Source organism: Gambusia affinis, linkage group LG08 (assembly GCF_019740435.1).
Source record: "Gambusia affinis linkage group LG08, SWU_Gaff_1.0, whole genome shotgun sequence".
Taxonomy (NCBI): Eukaryota; Metazoa; Chordata; class Actinopteri; order Cyprinodontiformes; family Poeciliidae; genus Gambusia; species Gambusia affinis.
In genome coordinates this window covers 2504720-2529598 of record NC_057875.1, presented here as the reverse complement: position 1 = coordinate 2529598, position 24879 = coordinate 2504720, and the positions used below count along the sequence as shown (strand labels likewise).

The following is a 24879-nucleotide window of genomic DNA, read 5'->3' as shown; positions in this document are numbered from 1 at the left end:
AATTGCTATCATCAAAATCATCAATACATATTAAATTTGGTGGTCAGTGTTCCACTTATGGTGAAATAGTCTAAACAGGTGGATTTTTTAGCCTTGATCTAAGGAATTCAGTGTTTCAGTTGTTTTGCAGTTTTCTGGAAGTTTGTTCCATATTTTTCAATTATACATTTTAACAGCGACCCAGTATTACGCTATTGTTGGAACAAATGTTGGAATAATGATGTTTTAAGCCTTTTTACAGCTTTTTAACAGGGTATTTAATAATTACAGTGACACCTCGCGGCAGTGTTGACGGTTTCCTTTCCGTTGTTATGGCTGTTGCTAACGCCCCTCACAGGAGTTCTCTGATTGGCCAAAACCAGCCCCTCCCCCTTGCAACGATTGTTCTAGTGAACCACCGAGGGTCTTTTTCAACTGTTCACGGCCCCAGCAGCGCATTTAAACGGGTTAAAGGAATGTAGACAGTCACTGTAGCTTCACTGTAAGCGGTGGGTTTCCTCTGCAGTGAAAGTCTGAAGGTTTTTCCTCCGCCTTCAGATGAAAAGGAGAAGGATACAAAGGAAGAAGTAGCAGCCAGCCGTTAGATTGTTTTGAACAGGCAGCTGCTAACTTCAGTTCAGTGTGGAGTTTTAACAGCTAGCTGCGCGCTCCTCTAACCGAGAAGCAGGGTAGTATCACAGGTTAACCGTTTTAGGCAAATCAGGTGTAGTCAGTTGGAGGAAAATGGTGATTTTCTCCGCAGCGGTTAGACCTTTGGTCTCTCACCTTCGGCGACAACTCGTCAGACACGCCATGAGTCCCAGGATAACGCCTGTCCGACGATGCAACCTCACGGCGTGTTCCAGCAAATATGTTCTGTCTCAGAGTGAGTACAGATGATGCTAGCTGCATGATTTCATGTTTTATTTTGGTTCAGCTGTGACATTAGAACATTTTATTGTGAGGCAGTGAAGGAGGAAATGAGTGCATGTCTCCTTTAAAAAAAGCAGCAGTTCAATAATAACAATTCGCGCTTTGCCAAATAATGACTCCTGACCATGCTGTCCAGTTAAAGCCCTTTGCCCCACACAACTGCCTGCTGGGGCTATTGTAATCCAACAAAAGAGTTTACATAACCTCCATTTATCTCTTTTATACTTTACTATCAGATTTCAGCACCAGAAAGAACTCTATGTCCCTAAACTGCTTTAATTTTATCTAGTTTGATTGTAGATTTAGTTTCTATTTTCCCTTATCCACCTCTAAGAGTTATCACATGACACATGTATTTTTAATTACCAAAAAGGTTTAAACACACCCATTCTGGTCTGTCAGGTCCTTGTCTTACAACTCCTTGTTACATAACGTTTCTCTGTCCTGCTTTAGGCCACAAATAAAACATGTAGAAATGGAAAACAATAACAAAGTTGCGTTTTTTCTGAATCAATAAAAAGGAGAAGAAGTTCATATTTGGTTTGTTTTTATGTTAATTAGGAGATGTTTATCTGAAGCATCAGCCTTCATAATGATCACTTTTAAATCATGTGTCAAACTCCAGGCTCAGGGGCCTAATGTGGCCTGCCATAAGGTTTTATGTGGCTCTCTGTTTAATTTTAAACATTTGTGATTAAATATTGTTTTACCAATCAAATCAAAGAAGTTTTATCAGTATTCTGCCAAATTACATCAATGTATAAAGATGTTTCACATGATTGAATTTCAAGAAATGCATCACATTAAGACAACAAGTTATTATTAACAAGGTGTTAATAATATTAAGGTAATAATACCTTGTAATAATATTACAAGGTGTAAATTATTATTAACAGCTTGTTAATAATTGTTGTAGTTTTAGCAGTACAATTTGCCACATCCTGCCGTCTGACGACATTTGTGATCATGATATGGCCCGAAATGAAATAGTTTGACACCAGTGCTTTAAATTTTCCAATAAACAAAGACATTTTCCTTTTCAGTTGATTTAGGTTGTAATAATGATCAAACTTCTAAAGCTTTTTTGGAAAAATTTTCATTTCTTTTGTCTTCTTTGGCGGCATCTTGTGGCCAAAAGGATGAAGTGCAGCTTAAATCTACTTTAAATTAACTTCTCTACTATATCCGGTCATTCAATGGACAGATTCTGTAGGATTTTCTTTTGACAATTATGTCTAATATCAGGCTGTCATTTAATATTTTTTGTGGGTGGAGAAATATTGATATGTCTGCAGTAGTTTCCCTCTGATGTCTTTTAAACAGAAAAACAAAAATTAGTGAGAGTCAGGAGGTTCCACCTGGATAACACACGCACACACACAGACACAGACACACTTAAGGGAAATTTAGATAGACCATTAACCCAAAGATCATGCTTGTGGACTCTAGAAAGCCAGAATGTTTTAATTCCAATAAAATTTGATTGACTCAATCCATAAGGGGCTATAAAACCGAGATTATGATAATATATTGCCATTTCCAGCTTGATTTAATGCAAACTAGAAGGTTGTGTCTTTGCTTTCAAGCTGTGGTTCATCCAACTATGCAACTCCAGATGCAGTTACATTCATAATGGCTATTAAACCAGCAGCTTTACATGTCGTACTCTTCTAATTGTCCACCAGTGATCCAGTTCCTAATAAACGATTAAAGTCGGTGTCAAACAACCAAAGTGGTGACTGAATTGTGATCATGGAAATCTGGTCCTACTGCCTCTGAAGCACTGTTATTATTTTCTGGGACACATGGCCGGTTTTCAGATTCAAACTGCAAACTATTCTCTTCTCATAACAAGTAAATATATATATATATATATATATATATATATATATATATATATATATATATGTGTGTGTGTACTAGATGTTTTTCAATTGTTGCTTATAAAATATTACAAAACAGGATGCAGAACAGTAAAAAAAAAAAGAATAAAATGTGATACACTTAATTCCCCATTAACAGAGACATTCATACAGAAATGCGGTCTGTGGTTGCTCTTCAAGGAATTTAAAAACTTTGCTCTGTAAAGTTCATTAATTCACACCCTTGAAATCAACCCTGCTTATTGCCACCATGTTTTTTTTTGATCATGTTACAATTTTTCTGTGTTATCTCCGCTGCCTTTCTGTCATCCTAGACTTTGTAGCAAATCAGTCATTTTTAATGACTCAGCTCCACCATTCAACTCGGCTGAATGAGCGACATTAATGAGAAACTTAAGCAGTTTGTTGAGTGTTTAAGTGGTTCTGTTTAGAGAGCATTTTGTATCCCAGACTGGACTCTATTTGGGCTGTTTCTCTTTTGTGTTCTGGAATGGCCCCGCCATCTTTATTTCAGCTCAACTTAAAAATGGGCAGCGGCGCCCTCTGGTGGATAGAGGTCAAACTACAAGACTATAAACGTCTAGTCAGATGTTATTTAATCGATTGGTACTAATTTTAATCTAATGAACTCTATTTATTAATTGCCAACCAATTTTTATTATTTTAATTACTTCAATGCATTTGTGGTATTTGGAATAGAAGTTGAAATACGATATTTAAACGGAGTCTGTTGTTGGCTGTTTCTGCTCATCTTCATCCTGTGCTGTGGTTTTGCTCTGTGAATTGTCAGTTTAGCTGATTTCTAAATATTCTCTAATATTAACACATGAGCCAAAAGGTGGATTGTGCTCAGAGTAGTGCAGTGTGCTGCGGCTTGGTAAGCAGTTCTTGTGTGAACAGGTAATGGCTTAGCTAATGGCTTATCTTAATGAACATAATATATAAGTGATTTTTCAGTCTGGTTTTAAACCATTTCATAGCACAGAGTCAGCTCTTTTAAAAGTTTTTAATGATATACTTTTAGCAATTGATTCTGGTGACTGTTGTTTTGGTGCTGTTGCTTTTGATACAGTTGATCATGGCATTTTACTTTCCCGTTTGGAAGAGTGGGTGGGCATCGGTCACATAGCTCTGGATTGGTTTAAATCTTATTTGACCAACCATACTTTTTGTGTCTGTCTTGATTCCCATAGGTCCCCCTCTGCTCCACTGTCGTATGGTGTCCCACAGGGCTGAGTTCTAGGCCCGCTTCTTTTTCTGATGTACCTCCTTCCTCTTGGCTCTAATTTTAGAAAATATGGGATTGCTTTTTATTGTTATGCAGATGACACACAGATATATTTACCACTAAAGAACGCAGACTCCACCTCTCTTCGGTCTTTGTTTTTATGCCTGAAAGATTTGAAGGCCTGGGTGGCCCTTAATTTATAGAAACTTAATGAAGATAAGACAGAGGTAGTAATTTTTGGCAGATCCACTTTAGATTCCCTGACCAATCTTGGCTCTTTGGCCCAGTATGTCAAGCCAGTTATTAAAATTTAGGGGTTAAGATGGATGCTGGTCTAAAGCTGGAAGCACACATTGGAGCTGTTGTAATATCCAGCTTTTTCCACTTAAGGCAGCTAGCCAAAGTAAAACCTATTCTTTTCAGAAAGCACTTTGAAACGGTGATCCATGCATTTGTGACCACACAGCTAGATTACTGTAATGCACTTTATAAAGGAGTCAGTGATTTATATACAGTACAGACCAAAAGTTTGGACACACTTTCTAATTGAATTCAATGAGAAGGTGTGTCCAAACCTTTGGTCTGTACTGTATTTCCCAGCTTCAGAGGTTACAAAATGCTGCTGCATGTCTTTTAACAGGTTCACAAAAATGTGACCATATTTCCTTATTTTAGCCTCCTGGTTGCCAGTACATTTTAGGATTCATTTTAAACTCCTCTTATTTGTTTTGAAAGCTCTTAATAGCCTTGACCCTTCCTATCTGTCAGGTCAGCTGATCAGCTGCTTCTGAAGGTGCCAAAGACAAAGTGCAGCTCAGAGGGGGCGGTGCTTTTGCTGTGGCAGCTCCCATGCTATGGAATAATCTACCTTTGGGCATAAGACAGGCCTCTTCACTCGCTGTTTTTAAGTCCCTTCTTAAGATCCTTTTTTTTTTTTTTTTCTTTGACTTGCCACAATCTGAGAGGTTTCACTTTGTTTTGTTGTGTCTGTATGTTAGTATGTATTTTATATTCAATCTTTTCTATTTTATAATTGCATTGTATTTTATGATTGTGTATAGCACTTTGGTCCTGTTGGTGTATAAAGTGCTTCATAAATAAAGTTGGTATGGTAACAGGCAACCACAGGAGGAGGAGGAGGAGGAGCTACTGCAGTCTGAAGATGAAGGTCAGGTCCCAGTCAGACCTGCTCAGGAACCAGAAGAGGTGGAAACGGTTCTGCCTTTTTGTTTGTATCCTGTTGGTTCGTATTAAGAAGGACGAAGTATATTTTTATAATTTTTGGACAGTTTTTCTGAAGATTCTCTGGACGCCAGGCTGAGTTTGGGGTAATTAGAAGTCAGAAGAGCGCGGGCCGGCATTCTGACCCGCCAGAGGTACCGGTCTGCTGCTCCTGCTGTGGAGCGGAGCTGGGGGAATGCCAGGACATTCCGAGTGTCACTCTGTACAGCCGGCCCACTTCTCTCTGTTTTAGCTGCTTCCTTTAAAGAAAAAAAACTTCCTTCTGCTCTTCTCTGACTCATTTTCTCCCTTTAGTTTGTCCTCAGTGGACAGAGGAGTTTGTGTCCCTGTAGGACTGAGTGTAGTTGATAGATGTTTTAAAATGGACTGTTTGAAAAAGCTGGAGGAAGCTGAGCACAATGGGGAAAGTAGGTGTCAGCATTTGTGTTTTTGTTGTTTATTGAAACACAGGAGCTTAATGAAATCTGATGTTCCTTTTTCATTCCCCCCCTTGCTGCTTCTTCTCTTCTTCCTGTCCTGGTCTCCAGTGCACCCCATGTGGCAGGAGCCCCTGGAGGTGCCAGGAGGGGATCATCAGTCTCCCATCGACATCGCCGTGAAAAAAGCCGTCTTCGACTCGGATCTGAAGCCGCTGGAGTCCAGCTACGACCCGCAGACCTGCCAGCAGATCTGGAATAACGGTTACTCCTTTCTGGTCGAGTATGACGACACTACTGACAAGAACAGTGAGTAACATTTTAAACTTTTAGTGAAAACTCCTTCAGAAATAAACCCAAAGAAACCTGTTTTATACAAAGTGGATCTATTGTTTATTCAGCCTCCTTCTCTTACAGTTTCTTGTGTAATATCCCCTTGAATCTTGAGAAATCGCAGCAGGGTGAATGCATGTTTTGATCTACATAAGAGGATTATCTCCACCCCTGTTTGTTCTTAAAGAACCCCCTCCATATATGTCTGAAAGGTCAGAAATCAGTTGAAACGCCATGTGCAGCTGCTGACCTTCATGTGACTTGTGTGTTTATGTTGAGCTCCGTCTCACTTATAATTGCTACCTTTTCCGTTTGAACTACCAGGCTTTTTCCAACATGCAATAACTCCAAATATATGAGGCTGATTTCAGAAGAATTAAACATGTTGAAAAGAGATGTAAGAAAGTGTTTCTGTTTTAGCAACATAAACAGTAGAGGAGGTGTTTTAAATTATTTCTAATGTTTAACTGTCTGTGATGACAAGTTTATGACCATGGTAAAAAGTAACAACTTTAAAAGGGATTGTAGTCCCTGCCTTTAGGTTTCCGGTCAGTGTTTTGCCTGAACAACCTGTTCCTCAACTGCCTTTTATAAGAAATGAATCAGCATTTTCCACAACAGGCTGAATCACACCAAGAAGCAACACTTCATTGTTTCTAATTTGTTGCAATGTTTCAGGTTGGGCGATAAAACAATAGAGACATGATCAATATCTGTAGAAATAAATTTGATAGGATTTTGATAATTTCACTGAGATCCAATCCTGAGCCGCACGGCATTCTGGGAATTGCTTTTAGCTGCTCACCCTTTCAGGTCCAACTAAGAAAAGTTGATACCTGAGTGAAGTCGTCTCTCTATCTTCTTTAAATCTAATGAAATTGGTGTCAAACGTTTGTGCTGCATTTTATTTTTAAAGATTTTATTAAACAAGGATTTCTACACGTTTCTCAATCAAGTCGCCTACGTTTGTGCAGCAAAATCTTTTGTTTGTGTTTTTGCTTTGATGATATTAATAAAAATATAACGGTCAACCAGCTCCTCCCTAGCAAAAGTTGTGTTAATCAATTGCAATGTTTGTGCTGGTTTGTGCAGCAAAGATTTTTTGTTTGTGCCACCATCATTTTAAAGATATTAATAAAAATATCTGACCTTTGACACAAAAAATATTTGCTTCATAAACATAACTGATTGACACCATATTTATTCAATTTTGGAAATGTAAGTGGGGCATGTGGTTTTTAATATTTTTAAAATCATAGCAGCACAAACTAAAATCTTTGCTGTACAAACATTTGACACCAATTTTGTTAGATTTGAAGAAGGTGGGGGGGGCAAACTTCACTCAGGTAAGGTTAATGACGTCTACTAACTCACTCACTCTTTGGTTAGCTAGAAACAACTTGTTGAGTAGCATGCGCAGCAGCAGTTTCATGTTGCCCCAACATAATCTGGCAGGTGTGTGGAGGCTGCCCTGCTAGAGAAAAACGGGGCTAGCTAGCACACTTGCTAGTATCCTTTAGGATTGTGGGAAATGAGGAACTTTATCACAACAAATGTAGGCAGTCGGTATCCTTCACTATGAAATCTCATCCATCCGTGAACAAAATGCACACAATGAGGATGTGGGAGGAGTTTAAAGTTGTCTCTCTGTTCAGGAGTGAGTAGGAATGAGACCGCTTCTTTTATTCCAGACAACGTACAACTGAGTCATTGTTCTCAAGTGGATCAATCCCTGATCTCAGGGATCAGAGTCAGTCCCTAGACTCTGAGGACAGAGCTGAACAAGTGTGAGCAAGGAGGCCTACAAACCTGACCCAGTTCTTCCAGTTCTGTTAGAATCAATGGGCCAAAGTCTCAGAACACCAACTGTGAGAAGCTTATGGAAGGAAATCCAAAGTATTTGACTCTGGTCATAAAGTTTAAAGCCAATTCTACCAAATGCTAAAGGAAATGTCCAAATTTGAAGAAAGTAAAAAAAAAAATCTTATTTTCCTGGAAGTTGGCAAATTAATAAATGAGTTTGGTGGTTTGGACTTGATGGGTTCAGCTCAATTCAATATCAGACGGAGACAGACGTAGAAAACCTGATTTTCTTTTTTCCCGTGACTCTGGTTGTTTAAATGCAGCATGAAGAGTTTTAAAAACTAAACAAATCACCAACTGTGTAACACTTGCTTGAAATCCTTTCAATTAGGTGTTTCCAGGGTTTGGAACCTGCTTGATTTCTGTATAAAGTCCTTAAAAGTGCTTGATATTCGAATGGCACAGTTTTATAATAAAATGCAATCTTTTATTTGATTAAAAAGATAATATGGAAATCGGATCAAACTTCTCGTTTTAGATCAGTTAGAATTACTAAAATAATTTCTATTTGTAAATAGCAGAAAACTTGGCAAGAACAATTTTAGAGATATTACTTTTTCAGACCAGCCAGATGTAAGAGACATTTCAAAAATAAAGCAGCCTTTTCCTTGCTGTAGAAGGTAGGATACTATTACAAGTTATTATTAATAACAGTAACAAGTGATATCATATAATTGTGAATTGAAGCTGTCTCTTTTAGTTTCATTAGCATTGTTTTTATCTCCAGTGTTTGAAACCCTACCTCGAAAGTGTTTAAATTTTACTGTTAGAAAAGTGTACAAGCCCTGCAGTTAGAAACTATAATTAAGAAACTTAATTTAAACTTTTCAGTGATAACTCACCATTATCATTGCCTGTAGCCTGTTTTAATATCCTGATATCTTCTGTACATTTATTGTGCAGTTCTAAAGGGAGGCCCTCTACAGGACAAATACAGGCTTTGTCAGTTCCACTTCCACTGGGGCGAGAGCAACGACTGGGGCTCAGAGCACACTGTGGACCGACGGCTGTTTCCTGCAGAGGTACTGTGTCAGCACTGAACGAGCTCCACTAACACAGACATGAAGAGCAGTGAAGTTCATCTGTTTTCAGCAGAATGTGTTTCATTAAAACACAAACACGACATTAGAACTTCATCCTTAGTAGGTTTTTAATATCATGGTTTGAATATTGTTTAATAAAAGTCTAAACAAATGACCAGTCAATCATGATTAATTGCATGTGTCCTTTGGTAAATTGCGATCAATAGCATATTAAGAGCATATAATCAAGCCTCTACTCAAGCAAACATGACTGCAACTGCAGGATGAGTCTGAAAAATATCAGACAATAGCAAAAAAGACCAAATTTTTTTAAATGTTTTAGACTGAATTTGTCATATTTTGCATAAATTGAAACTATAGCTCTTGGCTAGAAATAGTTACAAAAGTTGTGGAGGTCAGTTTTTGTTACAAACACGGGAAAAACACATTGTAGACATGAAAAACAGGAATTTTCTTTTGCTTGTGAAACATACTGCAAGCAGAAAATATACTAAAAACATCAGAATTGGTCCTTTACTAGCAAGTACTCTGGCTTTAATGAATGCCTGAATTATTTTTGAAATCCTGAAGTAAAAACATTTTTTTCTTTAACCAGGTCCCAGTCATGGTTTTACTTTAAGACTGGAAAAAGGCAGTCCCAATCTAAACAGAGTCTTCATTTATTTAGCTCTGCTGCTTCTCCTACGTCAACGCTGGAAAAATGTTTAATTTGCATTAAATAAACATTTGTTTTTTCCCTCTAAGTTTGGTTCCACTGCCCAGTTTCATGTCCCTAGACTCAAATTTTTTTTTGTTTTTATGTTGTTCCATTTCAGTTTCATGTAACAAGATGTTCCTCTGTGTATGTTGTCCTTTCACCTCTGGTGCCCACAGGAGAGTTCCTGCAGTTTGAGTTTGTGTGAAAACACTCAGGGCGTCAGGTTTCAGTTTACAGAAACTCTTTGTGGTGTGTGTGTGTGTGTGTGTTTTCAGCTCCACTTGGTCCACTGGAACTCTGACAGGTACACTCTGTTCGAGGAGGCGGTGATGGAGGAAAACGGACTCGCAGTTATTGGAATTTTTCTGAAGGTACACACTGAGTCTATGTGTACATACACACATGCACTCAGCACCTTTGGTCATGAAGACATGAACTGTGACTTTAATCCAGATTAATGTCTAATCCGATGCAGGTGGGAAAGAGACACGAGGGGCTGCAGAAGCTGGTTGACGCTCTGCCTGCTATCAGACACAAGGTCAGTCACACGTTTTGGAAAATGTGTCCAAGCTTCATGTTTGGACACATCTGATCACCAAACCTTCCGACTAAAATCTGTTTTTGAAATGGCGCCCTCTACTGGTGTTGCATGTAACTCTGAACCACACTACATCTACACTGAACATCTCAGGAAGCCGTTTTCTTTCTGTCTCTGTTTGTCTTCAGGACAGCGTGGTGGAGTTTAACCGCTTTGATCCAGCTAGTCTGCTTCCCTCCAACATCGATGACTACTGGACGTACCACGGCTCTCTGACCACACCCCCTCTCACAGAGTCCGTCACCTGGATCGTTATGAAGCAGCATATTGAAGTCAGCCATGACCAGGTATGTGTCTGACTCAAACCTGACGATTATTTTAATACAGAATGCTGATTCTTGTCTCTTTACTTTAGATGATGTGCTGCATGTTTGAAAAAGTTGCTAGATTCTTTCCCTAGTGTTTATAAATGTGTTTAGTCTCCTCTGCTGAAGGAAAATAATGAAGCTGTTCATTTTCACCAGATATTTGGGGAAGTTTAGATGCTCCAGGGTCACTCAGAAGGGAATCAAAGCTCCTCTACTGCCACCAAGTGGCCAAATATAGTCAGTGCTTTCAGTTTTAACTAAACAGAAGGAAGAAAAACTCTCTGCTATTCAGGACTCGGTTTCAGTGAAACTTTCCACTGAAACTGGAAAAAAAAAATTTTGAATTTGGCTTCTCAGTGGAAGCAACTGCCCCCATCAAACTCTAATTCACAGACTGATAACACTGTTTTTAGTTTGTTTTTTTAAATGCTGTTTATATCTTTTCACCTACTGGTTCAGCGGAGCTATGTCAGATGTGTTTGAAGTTTTATTATGCTTCCAACTAAAAATTATTTTAGTTATTGATTATTTCAGACAATAAAAGTCTCATTCTCAAGATTTTACGCTTTATTATACAATATTAGAAATGCATGAAAACATGGAACTAAGCAATTATTAGTTTTTTTCTTACTTTTTCAAGTAAGAAAAGAAAAACTTTATTGTCTAAAACTCAATAACAACATTCCTTTGGTAACAAAGAATGAATCTGGAGCTGAAAAATACTTCCAACATTAAAAAAAAAAGAATTCTGATTCATTTTTCATCAGTATTTTGAAGGCTGTACTATTATCATTATTATTGTTATTACTAACTGATTTAATAATTAGATGGCAAAAGGTGCTTAAAGCGAGATTTGTTTTTCAGTCCAGTGAAGCTCAAACTAATGGTAGAACAAATTTTATTTTATCTTAAATGTAAAATGTATATATTAAATTAGTTGACAATTATTTCAATAATTGATTCATCACGAATAATTTGAGCTAATAATTTCATCCCTAATTTAATCTGACTTCCAGCCAGATGGTGGCGCTCCACTCCATCTCTCTAAGCCAGATTTTGTTGCAGTTCTTAACTCTAAACTGGAGATAAAAAATGTCAGTGGACCAGTAAATCCAGAACATTTATCAAAATTAAAGTTTTTACATGTTTGACCAAGATTGTGAAGCTGTTGGTCAGCTGTACTGGTCCAGAGTTACCAAATAAATGGATAATTCAGTACATTTATGTCTGTTTAAAAAAAATAAATAAATAAATAAAAGAAGCACTTTTAGGCAATTCAGCTGTATCACTCTGAATCGGATCGTATTGGTCGATACCAAGCCTAAAATATTGTTATCAGAAGTGAACATTGTGGATCAGTGCATCCCTAACAAGAACCAGGGTAAAGAGAAATCAATCAAGTTTATTTGCATTGTAGTTCATAGGGCTTTACGTCATAAAAACCCAAAAATACAGTCATAGAACAGTCAATGATTGAAGCTACACATTTAGTCAGGTCACATCAGAAAGTTGATTGTTTCCAAAGCAGCTCTAACCTGGTGAGGTTTTAGTCTAGATTTAAAGTAACTCAGTGTTTTGTCTGTTTTGCAGTTTTCTGGAAGTTTGTTCCAGATTTGTGGTGCATAGAAGCTGAACACTTTTGTGAAATAATAAACTGAGAATGACAAAAACAAAAGGTTGACTATCTTGGTCAAAAACGTAAAAACCAAACGCAACAAACCTTCTTTCAAATGGTTCAGAAAGTGCAATTAGGAATTCTTAATATATCGCTAAACAAATAACAAAACAAGACGTTAATCAGAGCACATCGTCACCGAGACCCGATCTAGAATTTTTATCAATACCAGGACCAATACAGATATCATCGGATTGTAAAATCTGATCGTTTTTATCAGTGCTTCATGCCTTTCCTTCCAGCTGGCGGTCTTCCGGAGCCTCCTGTTCACCTCTGCCGAGGAGGAAGTCCAGAAGAGCATGGTGAACAACTTCCGGGTGCAGCAGCCTCTGCGGGGTCGCACCGTCCGCTCCTCCTTCACTCCTTTCCTGCAGGAGGCGCCGTAGAGGTGACAAGCAAAACGGCATACGCTGCTGGACTCTAACAACACAACACTGCTTGTGGAAGCAGAACCAGTGTTTATATGACCGGTTTCCTCTGGGGATCTTCATCCAATACAATCACTTCCTGTTTTATTTTAATGAACAGTTTTACAGAGGATGGAAGAAAACTTGTATTTTTGGTTTGACTGTTTCAGACCCGTTATCAATAAGGGAGTAAGGGTAACTGAGGGGGATTTTATTTGATTTTAATGATTACATTATCATAAATCATATTTATTCTACATTATGGAAGCATCACATTGAGCTTCAGGTTCAGTAAAAACCCAACAAGTTAGATTTCTATCTAATGTCTGTTTACAGCAAAATTCTCCTTTAAATTTTCATAAAAATTTCTGCAAAATCACAAATCCTTTTTCAGTCAGTCTTCTCAGGCTGCTGTTTGTTTTACTGAATATTTTCTTCATCTGTTACAAAGAAATTCCTCTGAATACGTCTGACATTCAGAGCTGTGTTTCACTAATTTTTTAACTTTTAACTGAGTTGTTTTTTTTAACTCTGTCTTTGTTACTAAGACGCACAACATGCAACGTTAGAGCAGCAGACTCGTAGCGACACAGAGCGTGGGAATGAAAGTATAAGATTCAATGAACCTTAGTGCCTTTAAATGTTCCGATTTCTCTTTTGTGTTAGTTTAATTCTCACCTGATTTGTCTTTTCTTCTACTTTATAAAATTAAAAGAAATAGCAGTTGTTTGAGACTTTCAGTCAATCTTGTCAGGATTATATCATCTGATTGAATAAGGTTGATCTCATCAGTCGGCTTTCATCAGACTGATTCAGTTAGCTAAAACGAATCATATTGTACCTCTTAAAGCTGGGAAAATGCAGTCTTCTAAGCTACTGTTGTGCCTTTATGACTCTCACCCAGGGTAATGTAGCCTAGGGGCGGCACAAAAATTGGTTCTTCTCAATGTGCACTCAATGTGTTAGCGCTGTAGAAAGATATTGCTGTACACTTGCTAATAAGCACTTCCTGTTCCTTGTTAAAAGTGAGAACTTGTTCTCAACCAACTTACCTGGTAAAATAAAGCAAAACAAAAAGTAAATTTATGTTTAAGTTGCTTTATAATCATTTTCTTTTTCTCAACGGACTCTAGATTACATCTAATTACATCAAATCCCAAATACTTAGACAGGTGGAGCTGTTTGAGTTACAAAATGCACTAAAATCAGAGTATAAAATAAATAATAATGTAAATAAATATAGACTGAGTGAACCCAGGGTGCCATTCACTGCAAGCTGATTTATTTTAAATCAAAGTAAAAGAGCACAAAAAGTGCCTACTTTGAGCGTCTTTTCAGCAGATATTAAACTTGTTTCTTCTTCTACACCCAGTTCATTTTGCAACAGATTCTACTGAGAGGAGGATTTTGCAATCTGCTCAGGTTTAAGCAATATTCAGTTATCTGAAGAAGTCCAGCCTCCTTCATGCTTTGCGTTATGCCCGTCTGTTGTCGTTACTCCCGCCTGTGCTGCTCTGCCAGAAAGATAAACTTGAAAGTCGAGATGAAGACACGCATTACGTTTGTCCTCGGCGCGTGAAGTTTTTTTATTTCTGATTTACGGTCCAGTTGAGGCGAGAGGCCACCGTCCCTGTAATCCCTCTTTCACAATGCAGCTATCCAAACTCGCAGCGGTGACCCCGGGAGTCGTGAACTCCGGCGCGGGACGCTGCACGATGAAAAGAACCGAGTGATGGCGACTTGTTCTGAAAGCTTCAGAATAGTTAGATAAACACCACAGGAGCCACAGCAGGCGTGAAACATTGCTGCTTGGTTTGGGTTTTCTTTGGGTGTCAAACTCATTTTCGGTTTCGGGTCACATAAATGTTCTGAAAGGGCCAGTTGTGTCAGAATGTATGAAATCTGTTATCAAACTGTCAAAATATTAATAAATGGCTGTCTGCACTCTGTAAGTGACTCTTAAAAGACACTGTCTTACAAAAGTATTCACACCGTTGACCTACAATCAGAAACATTTGAATTTAATGTGAAAGACCAACACAAAGTGGTATACAAATATGAAATGGAAAGAAAATCTTTTTACATTGATCAGTCCCGCCAGGATTTTGCGATTGTTTTTCAGATTCCAGATTTTCTGGTGCAAATTTAGAAATATTTGCAAGAAATTTTGCAAACTTGAGATGTGACTTTTTATTACTCGTCATATCGATCACAAACTAAAACTTCACATCAAGTAAGTAAACAAAAGTTATTAGTTGTTTTCCATTTCTTTGGCCAAATTTGTAATGTTCTTGACTTGTAGTCAGGGGTTCAATCAAAGTCATTTTGAGGGCCACAAATGGCCCCCAGGCCACACTTTGGACACCCCTAACTTAAACCTAATGTATTTTGACTATTTTTGCCAAACATTTGTAAAAAACTCGTTAAAAAAATGCATTAGGATTTTTTCCTTTTTGCGATCGTGAAAAGCTGTAGGGACTGATTTCTGTAACTTTTAGGGCCACATAAAAAGCTACAGTGGGCTGGATTTGGCCCCTTGGCCTTGAGTTTGACACAGGTGGCGTAAAAAACATGAAATATGGGCAACAGCAGAATGAAGGGACCCAGAGCTGATTTTATGCTCCATCTGTGCATTAAGTTACTTTATGGCCTTTTTTTTGTTTTGATGCAACGTTGTTACTTTAAAATATTTTAATGGCTTTTTCTGTCTGTAGAAATTTGTTTACTTCACAATATCTTCGTTACTGTAAATTAAGATGTTTTAAATGCTTCCCTGATTTTTGATCTGAGCTATAATTGAATGTGCAGCATCACCTGCAGCTCAGTGGGATGTTTAAGCAGCTGTACGTTGTTTTTACTGTAACTGTAAGAAGTGCATATTGTCACTGCTTATTTGTCCAGTGTTTGGCCTACATTCCTGCCCCTCCCCCCTCCGGTGTCATGCTGGGCTACTCCCAGCATGCTTTGCTCCACCTGCGTGGCTTCATAAAGGTTGCCATCCAGCTGAGAGGGAAACTGTAAACCACTGATGTACATTTTGATTTTTAAAGAAACTGGCTGTAATGTTTAACAATAAAGTAATATATCAAAATATTTGAGATCAATTCTGTCATTTTCTTTGCTGCCAGATTTGGTTAAAGTGCAAATTATTGCCAGTTGGCTGCATGACATCAAGTCTTTCCAATCAGTTCACTTCTGTTGCCAACCCATACAGTGTTGTGTGCATTCTGTGCAAAAAATCTTGGCACTACCAAACATTAGATTTTTACTTTTGTACATCTCTATTGTGATACAGATCTTAAATTGTATTCATTATGGTTTTGAAAAGTCTTAATTTTAGTTGTGACCTTAGATATTGAACCGTGTTAAGTTTGAAATTCAGGGCATTAACCATATAATTACACAGATTTGAATTATGAAAATAAATATGCTTAATGAAGACGTACCGGTGTTGAAAATAAAACATGTCTTTTGATAAGATGAGGTATTTTCGACTGTATCGAAATTTGAGTATTTTAAAAACTCCAATAGCGTCACATGGGTCACATGATCAACAACCGGACGTTACTACGAGTGAAAAACAAAAGATGACAGGAAGTGGTAAAACAAGGCATGTTTTTAATGACTTATCTCATTAACAAACATATTTACGTGATTTTTAATTGCGTTTTTTATTTGATGGAAACACCGCAATTGTGTTTTATCAACTCTAGCAGAATATTGACAAGATTTTGAGCACATTTCTAAAGGAAACACAGTTACTGTGAAGTTTTTTCAGCTGGTGGTTTTTAAATTAAAACCCACTTTGTTCCCAGCTGAGCCAAATCCTCCCACAAACCCGATCCGGATCGTTTTCCAAAATAAAAACCGCTTCTAGCTGCCTCAGTCTGACTCTGTCCTGTGCTTTGAATCACTGCTGGCTCTATGAGGGGATGTTCAGCACAAACAAGCCGCCCAGGCACCTCCGGGTGGGCTGGGTGTGACCCACATTTCCACCCGACTCCAGCCACAGAGCAGGCGATTGAAGCCGACCCTCAGTGGGGTGTTTGTTGTGTTTGGCTGCAGGAGACTGAAAGTTCAGGTTCTGCTCAGACGCTCCGGTACCGGGTTCCCCTGATTGTATGGATGAGGACAAACAATTGTTTCCAACAAAATCATGGCTGAAATGATTGATTCGCCTCACAATCACAGGTGGGCAGAGTAGCCAAAAATTGTACTCCAGTGAGAGTAGTGATACTTCAACATATATTTACTCAAGCTAAAGTAGAAAGTAGCCATATAAGAAATGCTCTAGTAAGAGCAAAAAGAAGTATTTGGTATAAACAGCAATTCAAGGAGCAACTGATCAAATAATCAGTCATTTAAGGAGATTTGAAAAGTATTAACTTTTTCTAGGTTTTACCTTACAGACTTACTCCTAATTGTTTTAAATTAATATCTCAAAATTGTATACACAAATACAATACCCTACAATGACAATGTGGGAAATAGTTTTTGAAAATTTACTAAAAATAGAAAAACAAGAATTTGACAGGAGAATAATGCAAGCATTCCCAGCTTTGGTTAATACTTTGTTGATCAACCTTTGGCTCAATTACAGCCTCAAATCTTTTTGAATATGATGCCACCATCTTAACTTGGGGTGATGATGGTGGTAGGAGTTCGCCCCTCTGTGGGTGGGTCGTCGGCTCAATTCCCACTCCGTCTGCCTTCGTTGTTGTGTCCTGGTGTCCTCACCCGCCTTGCCTGCTGGTGTTGGTCAGAAAGGTTGATGGCACAATATGGCAGCCTTGCTTCTGTCAGACTGCAGCAGGCCAGCTGTGACTGCAATCCTCTAGCTTATCATCATCAGTGTATGAATGTGTGTAAATGGAAATAACTGATTTTACTCTAAAGCGTCTGTGAAGGACCTGAAATGTGCCATACAACTCTGACGTCATTTCTCCCCAGTCTTTAGGGAATTTCGCCTAATTTGTATTGCAGTACTTCTCAAGCTCCATCTGGTTGCCTGGAAGACAAACATTTTCAGATCTCTCCGGAGACGTTCAGTTAGATTCAAGTCTGGACTTTCACAGAATGATTCTGAAGTCTTTGAGATCCTGGCCATGTGTGTTGGATCGTTGTCCTGCTGAAAACGTTGCTCTGGATCAGATTTTCATCCAGTATTTCTCTGTACATTGTTGTATCCATCCTGAGTAGTCTACCAGTTCCTGCTGCTGCAAATATAGTTCAAATTCCTCCAAACATGATGCATTCACACCAAAGAGTTCAATCTTTGTCTCATCAGACCAGAGAATCTTGTTTCTCATGGTCATGAGCTTCATGAGCCTCTTGGTGAACTCCAGATGGGCGATCTTGTTTCTTTTTATTAAGGAATGCCTTTGTTCTGGTCACTCTACCAGCTGGGCCTGATTGGTGGATTGCTGCAGAGATGGCTGAGCTTCTGGAAGGTTCTCTGACAAAGTAACCATCAGGTACTTGGTCTCCTCCCGGACTAAAGCCCTTCTTTGCCAGTCAGTTTAGACGGCCATCTAGTACCAGACTTTTTCCATTGACCAGTGATGGAGGTCATGGAGTTCACTAGGACTGACAGAGCAACAGAAATGTTTCTGGATCCTTCCCCAGATTTATGCCTTAAGACAATCTTTTCTCTGAGATCAGATAATTCTTTTGATTTCATGCTACCACTTTTGGCTATTTGTTTTTAGTACAAAATGTAACATCTGGGTTTATTCAAGTACATCAAAACCACAACCATGAGGTTCTCTCTTGCTGAGTGATGCTGCAAACATCATTGGACTCCTGCGCGCTCTCAGCCTGTTCACATTGCTGCCCACAACAGCGAGGAACAGATTAGTGATGGAGACACACCCAACTTGACTAAAACCAAACCAGACATTAACCAGCAAGAGTGACACTTAACAATGGAGACTTTACTGCAATTGATGGAACCATGAATTTTGCTCTGCCAGAAAATCCTGAAGCAGGATCGGTTTGTAGCCTCAAACTCATTTAGGTGATGGCAGAACAATGGTCCAAAGTACATTTGACTCAGGTGTGTTGAAGCAGGGACACATCTAAAAGTTTTCCTTGATGGCTGGAGTTTGACACCTTACCACACTGAGTTGCTGGTAATTTCTTCATCTGCTTTCCAAGTCAGAGGCTGAGAGGAATGCAGAGCCACCATCCAAAACACTGCATTTCTGTTACAGATTAGTTTTAATGATAACAGATCCCAGATATGACTCACATTCTGGGTTTGGCTATCCAGAGTTACCGTAAGAAAAAGGATTTAAACTTTATTTCCTCATCTCTACTGCAATTAGAAACCCTCATGTTGTATTTCATTGGAAACAAAGCACCGGTCTAACGGGTTCAGTTGCTTTGTGAACGTGCCTGGAAATGTTGTCCGATGCAGTTTTTTGTGATTGTTTCTCACTCCTACACCATTAGGGATAAAAAACATGTTTTGCTGATTTGTCATCTAATCCTAGATGAAAAATACAAGTATTAGACATAAAAAGATATAAATATACTAACTTTTTTTCTCACTTTTTTTACTTTTGGATCTCAGAAATTTCCATGTCTTTTCTAGAACATTGCTGAGATTAATCTCATAATTAGTGAGAATAAAAAATTGTTTCTAGCTAATTTTTACAAGAACAAAAATTTTCTTGTTTTTTCTAATTAATCTCAAAATTTCTGAGCTTTTTCTCCCAAATTTGCAACTTTGAAACTCAAAAATTTCCACGGTTTTCCTTGATTTTTTTGATTTTTTTGTTGTTGTTTTTTTAGATTAATTTCCAAAATTCTGTTTTACTCGCAAACCATCGTATTTTTGACCCATAAAAACTGAGGGATGTCGAGGCAATGGGAGTACTGTTCACATCTACCGCTAGAGGGCAGAAAAGTGGGCAGTCCCTGATGAGAGGAGGTTCCATCATGTCTGCTTCACATCTCTTTGTAGATTGTGTCAGAAAACCACGCTGCTTTAACACACGCTTTCAGACACCGTGGACTCCTCGTGTCTGAGTCCGGCCTGAGCGTCAGTCAGAGCCCGTCCCGGATCGCGGGGGACAAACAGCGGAAAGGGGGCAGCTTAACGGAAGAAGAAGAAAGAGGAAGCAACCGCAGATGTCATCGGTTAAGAAGAGAAACTCCAACTCCTCCGGAGGCCGGGAGGAGGACCGGCAGGTGACCGAGAGGATGCTGTCCGCCGGCTCCAGTCCAGCCGGAACCCCGGGAAGCGACGCCCGGAGTCCCAGCAGCCTCCTGCCGGCGGACGCAGCGGAGGACGGGGTCGCCCTGAAGCGGACCATCACCCTCATGAACGGCGTGGCTATCATCGTGGGCACAATCATCGGCTCGGGTATCTTCGTGACGCCAACCGGCGTGTTTCGGGAAGCGGGCTCGGTGGGTCTGTCCCTGATCGTGTGGGCGGTGTGCGGGGTGTTCTCCACGGTGGGAGCGCTGTGCTACGCAGAGCTGGGAACCACCATCAGCAAGTCCGGGGGGGACTACGCCTACATCCTGGAGGTGTACGGCTCCCTGCTGGCGTTCCTCAAGCTTTGGATCGAGCTGCTCATCATCCGGCCCTCCTCCCAGTACATCGTCGCCTACGTGTTCGCGACCTACCTGCTGAAGCCCATTTTCCCGGTGTGCCCGGTACCGGAGCAAGGGGCCAAGCTGGTGGCCTGCCTCTGCATCCGTGAGTATCCTGGTGGAACCGAGCCCACTTCGGGTTCTTGTGATGCAACTTCTGGATTATGTTGAGATGTTGGATGTGGTTGAAATACACTTCCTGTCTCACCTGTACAACTTGTGCAGTTTTAGTACCACGTGCGCTGCTGTAGGTACTGTGCTGCGCGCGCATTTCTCTAAGCTAATGGTGAAAAAGCGCCGCGTTATTACATCAGCTGCTGTTATGGACACACACGCTCATTTACACTCCTTTACACAACAATAAAACAGTTTAATAAAAAATATTTTTTTAAAGAAAAGTTTTTATATTCAATTGAAAACAGTTGATTTAGTTGTGAACTTTCATTTAGTGCAAGAAAACAAATGAAAAGCATAAAATATCAGAGGTATTATCTTGGGAGACCTGATACAAAACGCTGGGTAAATTTTTATTTGACCAATCAATCAATCAATCAATCAATCAAATTTTATGTGTATAGCACATTTCAGCATCAAGGCATTTCAATGTTCTCTACATCATATCAAACACAGAAACACAATACATATGTTTCTAATCGTCTTGTAGCTCTAAATGTAAGAACAAATGTCACTATAAATGTATTATATTTTTATTGTGCCCCTTTCCAAACGACCGATCCAAACTTTCCCACTTTATGGATGATAATTCACTATTTCATACATGCAAAGTTATGTAGGAGATATGAGAATAAATGGATAAGGAGTGAGAATATAAATAGATTTTACTTCCATGCATTTCCTTGAATATATAAAACAAAAGTTGTGACATTATGCTTCATGCCTGAAGTACTTTTGTACAAAATAATAAACATTTATTTGTTTTATCAATTAATCCAATTAACACAAATATAACACATCACTTCACAAATAATATACAGACAAACTCATAAAGATGAAACCAAACTGGACTTTTGCAGCTTCACAATATCTGCTGAAATAATAAAACTAAATCAAATTGAAATCTATCAATGTTATTGATCCGCTGTAATTATTGCTCCTGACTAAAGAGTGTTTTGTCTTCAGGTTCTGGTAACATTTAACACGGTTTGCTTTTGCCTTGGAGTCTTAATGAGATTAACTCTGGATTATCATCTGCTTCGTCCAGTTTTCACCTCTCTCTGTTCGGGATTCATGAATTGACAGGAAACCTCAGCTGCCTCACACACACACACACACACACACACACACACCCACACACACACACCGTCTCTGTGTGAATGCACATGATGCTGATTGTGTGTTAATATAAATGTGGAGCCAGTTTGGTACCTAATCTCCAGACCGACTGAAGGCTAAATCCAGACTGAGACCACATGACTGAGCTGAACTCCTGGAGGCTCAGAGAGTGTGTGTGTGTGTGTGTGTGTGTGTGTGTGTGTGTGTGTGTGTGTGTGTGTCATAAGGATTGCTCAGGGACATTTCCCCCATGTTCTCAGTGTGTCTGTTTTTGTCCCCATTCATTCTAGACCTGTTGCAATTAATTAACTGCATCATAATTTAAAGCAAACTGAATAATTTTTATTTGTATGATTTTGAATTTTTCTCTTTTCTCTCTTTCTACTAAAAATCGGATGAGAAAAGTTCTCAGTCTGGTGCTTTGGTCTCAACTGGACCTTTTTATTTACAGAGACTTCATAATTCATTTTATTTGTTGTTTTATTTATTTTGGATATTTAAGATGTCTTCCAGTTCTGTTAAATTAAATTCCGGTGTTAAATTAGAATTGAACGTTTCCAATGAGAATGTGTTCTTGCATCATTATGCCATTACCACAATATTACTTAAAACACAATATTATCGTTTATCGTGATAACTTCTGGGACAATTTATCATCTAGCAGAATTAATTGTGACGGACTAATTCTTCCTCTGTTTGACCTGTTTCTTTTTTTTTGGCGGACCCAGAACAGTCCGGCCCGGTACTGTACGCGACCTCTTTCCCTTTGTGTTGTCGTGTTTGCCACAGAGCCTCATTGTGCCGCCTCGTCCTCTGCTGTGGCTCCAACCTGATTTAGGAGCTTTGAATGGACCTGCTGCTTCAGTTAATCACTTCTAATGGGCTTTTTGGGCCCCTTCAGGGGATGTCGAGTATCAGCACTGTACATGCGCTTCTGAAAAGAGTTTTTCTTCTTTTGTTGTTTTTATTCTCCCACAGAAATGTTTACCATTTCTACGAAATTCAGGGACACTCCGTCTCCGCGGACGTAGACGGACTGCAGCAGCTGTTCGCTGTTGCACAAATGTTCCTATATCTGTAGAGCAAAACAATTATTTTTTTTATAGGAAATACTCCAGTTGTAGCACCAACCTCTGATATCAGTCACTGAACATCTCCAGCACATCTTAAATGTTTCATACCATATTTCACCTGAACAGCCTCTGGAAGATTCCTGTCATTTTCTCCATTTAAAACCACCTCTAATTTTAGCTCTGATTCTCCCTGTTAAACAACATTAAGCACATTAAGGTGTGTTAGAACAACCAGACTATCAGACCTGATGGAATCGGTTCGATTGGGGACCAAAATTGCACATTTTCATTACAAATGTGTGCAAAACTTTGTCAGTATTCCAATAATGTTGAAAAAGACCCCACATTTTTGTAATTCCAGTGTTTCCATTAAGTAAAAAAAGTAATTAAAATCACACATTAATAACTTTGTTCACACATTAAACAGCATGGTTCACCATCGTCCTCCTACATTCTGGATGTTGATCATGTGACTCGTGGTGCGAAAAAATGTTTTCATTGCAGTTTTGTGAAATAAACCAATTTTGATACGGCAAAAACACAATGCCTCATCCTACCATCAACACTTTTTATCGACAAACGAGTATTTTCAAAATTGGCATGTTACCATTAAGCTGCTTTATTTTTGAAATGGCAAATTGCACAGTTAGGGCTGCACAGTGGCGCAGTTGGTAGAGCTGTTGCCTTGCAGCAAGAAGGTCCTGGGTTCGATTCCCGGCCGGGGTCTTTCTGCATGGAGTTTGCATGTTCTCCCTGTGCATGGTGGGTTCTCTCCGGGTTCTCCGGCTTCCTCCCACAGTCCAAAAACATGACTGTCAGGTTAATTGGTCTCTAAATTCTCCCTAGGTGTGAATGGTTGTTTGTCTTGTATGTTCTTGTATGTATCTTGTGTGTTGCCCTGCGACAGACTGGCGACCTGTCCAGGGTGAACCCCGCCTCTCGCCCGGGACGCAGCTGGAGATAGACACCAGCAACCCTCCCGACCCCATTAGGGAAGAAGGGTGTAAGAAAATGGATGGATGGATGAAATTGCACAGTTATACAGTCAATGGAAATTCAGCTGTTACGCTTCGATCTGGTGGACGATGCTTTCACTCTGCACTGATTCAAACCAACCAAACCGTTTGAAAAACCTGTTCCCCTCCTTGCCTGTGGGGGCGCCGCACCAAGAACCACTGAAGAAAACAGAACAAAAACATCTGAAGACGACATTCAGAGCATCTTTCTGAAAAAAAAAACACTAGTCTTTTCTCCCAGTAGCACAAGACTCACATATTTATTTTGGTTGTATTTACCCAGAATGCCCTGGGATTCAGTCCACTTTCGGCTTTTGGAGTGGTCTCTGGTCCACTTGGAGTTCACATATGCATCCAAACCGGACAGAAGTTAGGTTTTCAGTCCAAACAGAGTTCATATCCGAGGATTCACACCACACCAACGACCCAGGCTTTCTAGGCAAACAAACTGTAGTTCAGTTAAAGTTGTGTTCAAGTTGTGCTTAAAGGAGTAAGCTTATCAGCAAAACTATTCAAGGCTAAAATAGCAACTCATTGCTACACATGTAGCAGCACCGACGCTAACGCATCTGTCAACGTCCACGTTACTGAAAAAGCTCCATGGATGATCAGGAGTTCCTGAAACATTTGAAAGCACCAATTTGATGACTGGAGAACCTAAATAACAGATTAAAAACGATAAATATCTTTGTTGTTGAGTTCATACTTTATCAGCAGAAAGGGATTTTGAATTGAAAATGTTATTTTGTCAATATGCAGTTTTTGATTAAAATAAGATTAATTGGACTTAATTAATCACAAACCCTTAAATGAACTAGGATTAATTTAAGACAGTTTTTTCATTAGAATACTTCCTCTGTCTCCGTCTTATTGCCTCGTCTTTCTCTGCAGTCTTGCTGACCTTCGTGAACTGCTACAGCGTGAAAGCGGCCACCAGGGTGCAGGACATCTTTGCTGCCGCCAAACTCCTGGCGCTCACCCTCATCATCATCATCGGCTTCGTCAAGATCGGCCAAGGTACGTCGCTCGAGACGCAAATCCACACAACTTCCTGTGTGTGGTGGGCTTTTCCTTTTCTTTCCTTTCCAAAAAACTATTTAGTATCTTTTAATACCTGTGACAAAACTGACAATACAGTTTACAGCAGTTAGCAATTATTACTAAAAACTAACTTGAACTTTTATCGCATCGTCTTACTTTGATCATTTTTGCAAAAATCCAACCCTTTATTCAGTAGAAATCTATGCAACTTTAATTTTCTTTCCCCATACTTGAGACCAAAGGTGACGT

The 24879-nt window shown here is 39.3% G+C and overlaps 2 protein-coding genes across 3 annotated transcripts; both read left to right on the top strand.

The window, feature by feature from the left end:
- The first annotated feature begins 335 nt into the window (after positions 1-335).
- LOC122834987 (carbonic anhydrase 5B, mitochondrial-like) lies at positions 336-15698 on the top strand. 2 transcript variants are annotated; one of them, XM_044123605.1, is made up of 7 exons: positions 336-865; positions 5793-5990; positions 8781-8899; positions 9893-9988; positions 10093-10155; positions 10344-10502; positions 12441-15698. In XM_044123605.1, exons 1-7 carry the CDS (start codon positions 724-726, stop codon positions 12582-12584), a joined length of 921 nt encoding a protein of 306 aa, XP_043979540.1. In that variant the 5' UTR covers positions 336-723; the 3' UTR covers positions 12585-15698. The 2 variants fall into 2 exon arrangements, with proteins under 2 accessions (XP_043979540.1, XP_043979541.1); XM_044123606.1 differs by lacking the exon at positions 336-865 and adding an exon at positions 5164-5672.
- A 3795-nt stretch (positions 15699-19493) lies between these two features.
- On the top strand, positions 19494-24785 carry LOC122834988 (large neutral amino acids transporter small subunit 1-like). Its single transcript, XM_044123608.1, has 2 exons — positions 19494-20313; positions 24481-24785. Exons 1-2 carry the CDS (start codon positions 19740-19742, stop codon positions 24738-24740), a joined length of 834 nt encoding a protein of 277 aa, XP_043979543.1. The 5' UTR covers positions 19494-19739; the 3' UTR covers positions 24741-24785.
- Positions 24786-24879: the final 94 nt, after the last annotated feature.

Excerpts from the sequence above, each read along its gene's own strand:
- LOC122834988 (XM_044123608.1), top strand. The coding sequence starts at position 19,740 with ATGTCATCGGTTAAGAAGAGAAACTCCAACTCCTCCGGAGGCCGGGAG. Across the intron at positions 20,314-24,480 it reads GGTGGCCTGCCTCTGCATCC|TCTTGCTGACCTTCGTGAAC; the intron begins GTGAGTATCCTG and ends CTTTCTCTGCAG.
- LOC122834987 (XM_044123605.1), top strand. The coding sequence starts at position 724 with ATGGTGATTTTCTCCGCAGCGGTTAGACCTTTGGTCTCTCACCTTCGG. Across the intron at positions 8,900-9,892 it reads GACGGCTGTTTCCTGCAGAG|CTCCACTTGGTCCACTGGAA; the intron begins GTACTGTGTCAG and ends GTGTGTTTTCAG. Across the intron at positions 10,156-10,343 it reads TGCCTGCTATCAGACACAAG|GACAGCGTGGTGGAGTTTAA; the intron begins GTCAGTCACACG and ends GTTTGTCTTCAG.